The 4477-nt window shown below is 40.7% G+C and overlaps 1 protein-coding gene across 1 annotated transcript; it reads left to right on the forward strand.

Moving 5' to 3' along the window:
- Positions 1-1600: 1600 nt before the first annotated feature.
- rpe (ribulose-5-phosphate-3-epimerase) lies at positions 1601-4264 on the forward strand. Its single transcript, XM_034562498.1, has 6 exons — positions 1601-1769; positions 2146-2225; positions 2343-2482; positions 2583-2717; positions 3409-3495; positions 3595-4264. The coding sequence occupies exons 1-6, from the start codon at positions 1648-1650 to the stop codon at positions 3715-3717; spliced, it is 687 nt and encodes a 228-aa protein (XP_034418389.1). The 5' UTR covers positions 1601-1647; the 3' UTR covers positions 3718-4264.
- Positions 4265-4477: the final 213 nt, after the last annotated feature.

Consider the following 4477-nt stretch of genomic DNA (forward strand, 5'->3'; position numbering starts at 1 on the left):
GTGTATATAAAGTGAAGCGGTGCAAGGGTTATTGATGTTGTTCAATTTGAGGAGGATCCGGCCAGAGGTGATTTATTGTACAGTCTTATTGCAGTGGGCAGAAATGTTCTCCTTTATCTGTAATGTTCTCCTGTATCTGTAATGTTCTCCTGTATCTGTAATGTTCTCCTGTATCTGTAATGTTCTCCTTTATCTGTAATGTTCTCTTGTATCTGTAATGTTCTCCTGTATCCGTAATGTTCTCCTGTATCCGTAATGTTCTCCTGTATCTGTAATGTTCTCTTGTATCTGTAATGTTCTCCTGTATCTGTAATGTTCTCCTGTATCCGTAATGTTCTCCTGTATCCGTAATGTTCTCCTGTATCCGTAATGTTGTCCTGTATCCGTAATGTTCTCATGTATCTGTAATGTTCTCCTGTATCTGCAATGTTCTCCTGTATCTGTCCTTGTGACAGCAGAGCTGAAGGAGTCTGTTGGAGAAAGTGCTCCGCTGTCCCTGCAGTAGGTGGTGACTATATATATATATATATATATATATATATATATATATATATATATACGGGACTAAAGTATTTTGTTTTCAAGCCTTTTATACACCTGCACTTAAGATTTTATTTTAATGGAAACCTATTGGCTTGTTTTGTCCGTTTTATCAATTGTTCATTTCTAAGTTGGTGTCAGGTAACATGGGACAATAAAGGCTTTTCCCAAGGTAAGAGTGCTTATCTTTTTTTAAATTATTATTATTGCAAGAGGTTTTCTTTCTTCATCACAGGTATTTGGCAGACACTAGTAACCTTGCAGGATAACATGCTCCCTATCCAGCGAAGTGCTTGAATCAATACAATCTATTTGTCTCATGCCCAGACAACTTTATATTATTAAATGTCGGTGTCTTTCCAGCGCCAATTGCCAACAAATAATTATTCTATGGGGCCATCAAACTATCTATCTGGTCATACTGACATGTAACTTATATGTTCAGTGATTGGACATCAGAAACACAGAGACTAAATGAAGGCAGACAAGAAGTGTGACGTTAAATTATGAAACCAGTGGCCAAATACAGAGAAAATAGAAGCAAAAGGTTTGCTGGATGAATGAAAGAAGGGATTCAAAAGGTTTTGCAAAATAAGTCCTTTATGTCATTTATTAAACAAACTGAATAGGACTACTTAATGTGTCCTACATAATACACTGGTGATGACAAAACAGTGTCCCATATTACCCAACAAAGAACCCTGTCTATTTTAGGTAGTTCACAGAACTTATTATTGTGACCTTATGATTATTAGGTCCTTGCCTATATGAGCTTTGCGCCATCTAGAGTCAAGAAGTGGGAAACGTCTATTTTGAAGGCGGACATTTGAGACCAAAGTTGAATCAAGTTAACAATTGACACAACAGTAAAACCGAAAGTGAGAATTATTTGTGTAAAACAAAACTATTTGAGACTGCAAGAATAAACTTATTTGATTAAAGTGATGAAACAAATTATTACCAACAAATAGACAATGACATTTCCTGTTTTTTTTTTTTGTATTCCTCATTCCTCTGTTTTATTTTGAAGGGGATCAGCGGAAGTGGTGCCTTTTATGTTGCGTTTAACTAGTGTTAGCTGGCTGGCTGCATGCAGACAGTAACAGCATGGCATACAGTGCGAAGATCGGTCCGTCCATCCTGAGTAGCGACCTGTCCTGTCTGGGCAGCGAGTGCGTGCGGATGATGGACTGCGGGGCAGACTACCTGCACCTCGATGTCATGGACGGGTTAGTTTATCAGGAAGTTGACGTCAGTCAAAACAAGCTAGCGTTGCTAGCTAGCAAGCCGATGGGAAGTTCAGTGCGTGAGAGCTAAAGTTGGCTAACACCAACATGCTAAACTAGCTCGCCAGAAGTTAAGCAGGGAAAGCCAATATTTATGTCACTGGATTTAAATGGCTTAAGTCTGTCAAAACCTCAGGGTGTCAAACATTATAATGTCTTGCAAGTCTTGACAACACTTCCTCCTTCTGCTTTTTTTAGTTTAGTCGTTGTTTACCTTCCTGTAAACCTCTGCGAGGCGTTTGTTTGCAACCGTTTGCGCACCACAGAAGATTTCATCACAATCGGAAGTGAAATGCCTGTTTTTGTTTCCCTTCCAAAGGCACTTTGTCCCCAACCTCACGTTTGGACATCCCATGGTAGAGTGCCTAAGGAAGTCGGTAGGCCCAGACCCTTTCTTTGGTGAGACAGAGGCATTCCCATACATTTGAAAAACCTAATCTAATTACTTAATTGAAGTGGACCCTGAATGCATCTCTGCTATGTTTGTGCAGTACTGTGACCGTGATCATTTTGCAGACATGCACATGATGGTGTCTCGGCCAGAGCAGTGGGTGAAGCCCATGGCTGCAGCAGGAGCCAACCAATATACCTTCCACATAGAGTCCACCACCAACCCTGGAAACCTCATCAAGGAGATTCAAGAGAGTGGCATGAAGGTGAGCATGAAAAAAAAATACTGCAAACTAATGACAATATTGGCATCGATCAGCTAAAGTACTGAGGCGACTTCATACTAACACTGTGTGAGTCCTGTAGGTGGGTTTGGCCATAAAGCCTGGTACTACTGTTGAAGAGTTAGCACCTTGGGCCAACCAGATCGACATGGCTCTGGTCATGACTGTTGAACCTGGCTTTGGAGGCCAGAAGTTCATGGAGGACATGATGGCCAAGGTACGGTCAAACCACAGGGAGAGGAAGCAAACACAGGAAGCACACACACAACAGCCGCAACATGAACTAGACCGTAAAGATTATCACACAGTTAATCTGCACTTTTAAAAAAATTTTTATAGAGTTGTTTTACTTTTCCCTGATATACGTGATATCACAAACAATTGTCAACAGAAGAATGCCAAATGTGCTGCGATTGACACAACTACCACCCTTTACACATTGTCCCACATTTATATGACCCATGTGAACTGGTAACATAACAATGATGCCATCACATTATTGATAAAACATAACAAGTTGTGAAACCATTGACAACTTTTGTGAAAAAAGGAAATTAACTATTTGCTTAACACCCATAAGTTTCTCCATAATCACAGAAGTGCACACAATGATATTGCACTAGTACCACATAAAAACATAAAAAGTTTCGGCATCAGTGCTCTCTTCTCTCTTTTTCTCCTTTTTAAAAGTATATAACAGTTCACAGCCCAGATAGAAGTTTACCAAAGCGTAGTTATTTTGTATGCTGTTCAAATTTAGTCCATAGGATGTTTCTGATTGAACCTGTAGCACCGTTTCTTTTCCACGTCCTACTAATGTATCTGAAAATGGGTAGTGGAGTAGTGTCGTAGATATGATGTTGTGCATGTTTCACGCCTCTTTGTTTTATTTCTGTGTGTGTGTCCAGGTGAGTTGGCTAAGGAGTCAGTTCCCTTCATTAGACATTGAAGTAGATGGAGGAGTCGGCCCTGACACTATTCACAAGTGTGCAGAGGTAAGCGATACAAACGCACATCACTCGCCTGAAATCCCAGTCCAGTTTTGTGTGTTTTTTTTTTCTTTAAAGTAAATGTATGCTCTTTTTTTGCTGCAGGCAGGAGCCAACATGATCGTGTCGGGCAGCGCTGTCGTGGGCAGCGACGACCCTCGCTCCGTCATCGCCCTCCTGCGCACCGTGGTGGCTGAAGCAATCCAGAAGCGTTCGCTGGACCGCTGAGATGTCTTCTGTGTGACAACCGACCTGCCCATCCCAGCAATACAACACGACAGCCAGTGGAACAGACTCAACGCGAACATTCCCGGGGTTGAGGTCAGAGCAGGGCACGGATGGCCGAATCCAAATCACTTTGATGTGAGTGACGGTGCACCGTGCCTCTACAAAACATTTAGAATATCCTCCTGTCCTCCCACAATCGCCTCTCTGAGTTCAGTTAACCAACATTGAGTCTCATCTCCGCATGGGGACAAACCATTTCCAGACCGGAGCTGAAGTTATGTTTACTTCACATATGGAAACATTCCTGAATATTGTTTGACACTGTTTTAAGTAATATTAACTGTGGAAATAAAATGGTCCAAGGAGGTACTGTGTTTAGATCTTCAGTTTTGCGATTAATTGTTTGACTTTCATCTGAAATCATGTTTAATAATTCTGTCTCTTTTCGCTGTTTGGTTGAAATGAACCAACTGCTCAGCTTAAATAATGTACACTTGTAAATTCCATGAGATTTGTTTTTGCAAATTAAAGACTACAATGAAGTGAAGTATGAGTTTGCTTTTGAATTACTACCAAATTGTAAAAGAAATAGTGTTTGCTGACCTATTAAATAAACCACTAATGTGTTTGTTGCATTCAACTTGGCAAATGCGCTACGCTTCCACATTGTCATTGCTGCGGTGGTACACCTGCTGTACAGCGCTTTTATTTTGAGTTTCAAATTTGTCCTCAGAATATATCCCTTGTAATGATGCTTTTC

The sequence above is a fragment of the Cyclopterus lumpus genome, chromosome 21, assembly GCF_009769545.1.
Source record: "Cyclopterus lumpus isolate fCycLum1 chromosome 21, fCycLum1.pri, whole genome shotgun sequence".
NCBI classification, from domain to species: domain Eukaryota; kingdom Metazoa; phylum Chordata; class Actinopteri; order Perciformes; family Cyclopteridae; genus Cyclopterus; species Cyclopterus lumpus.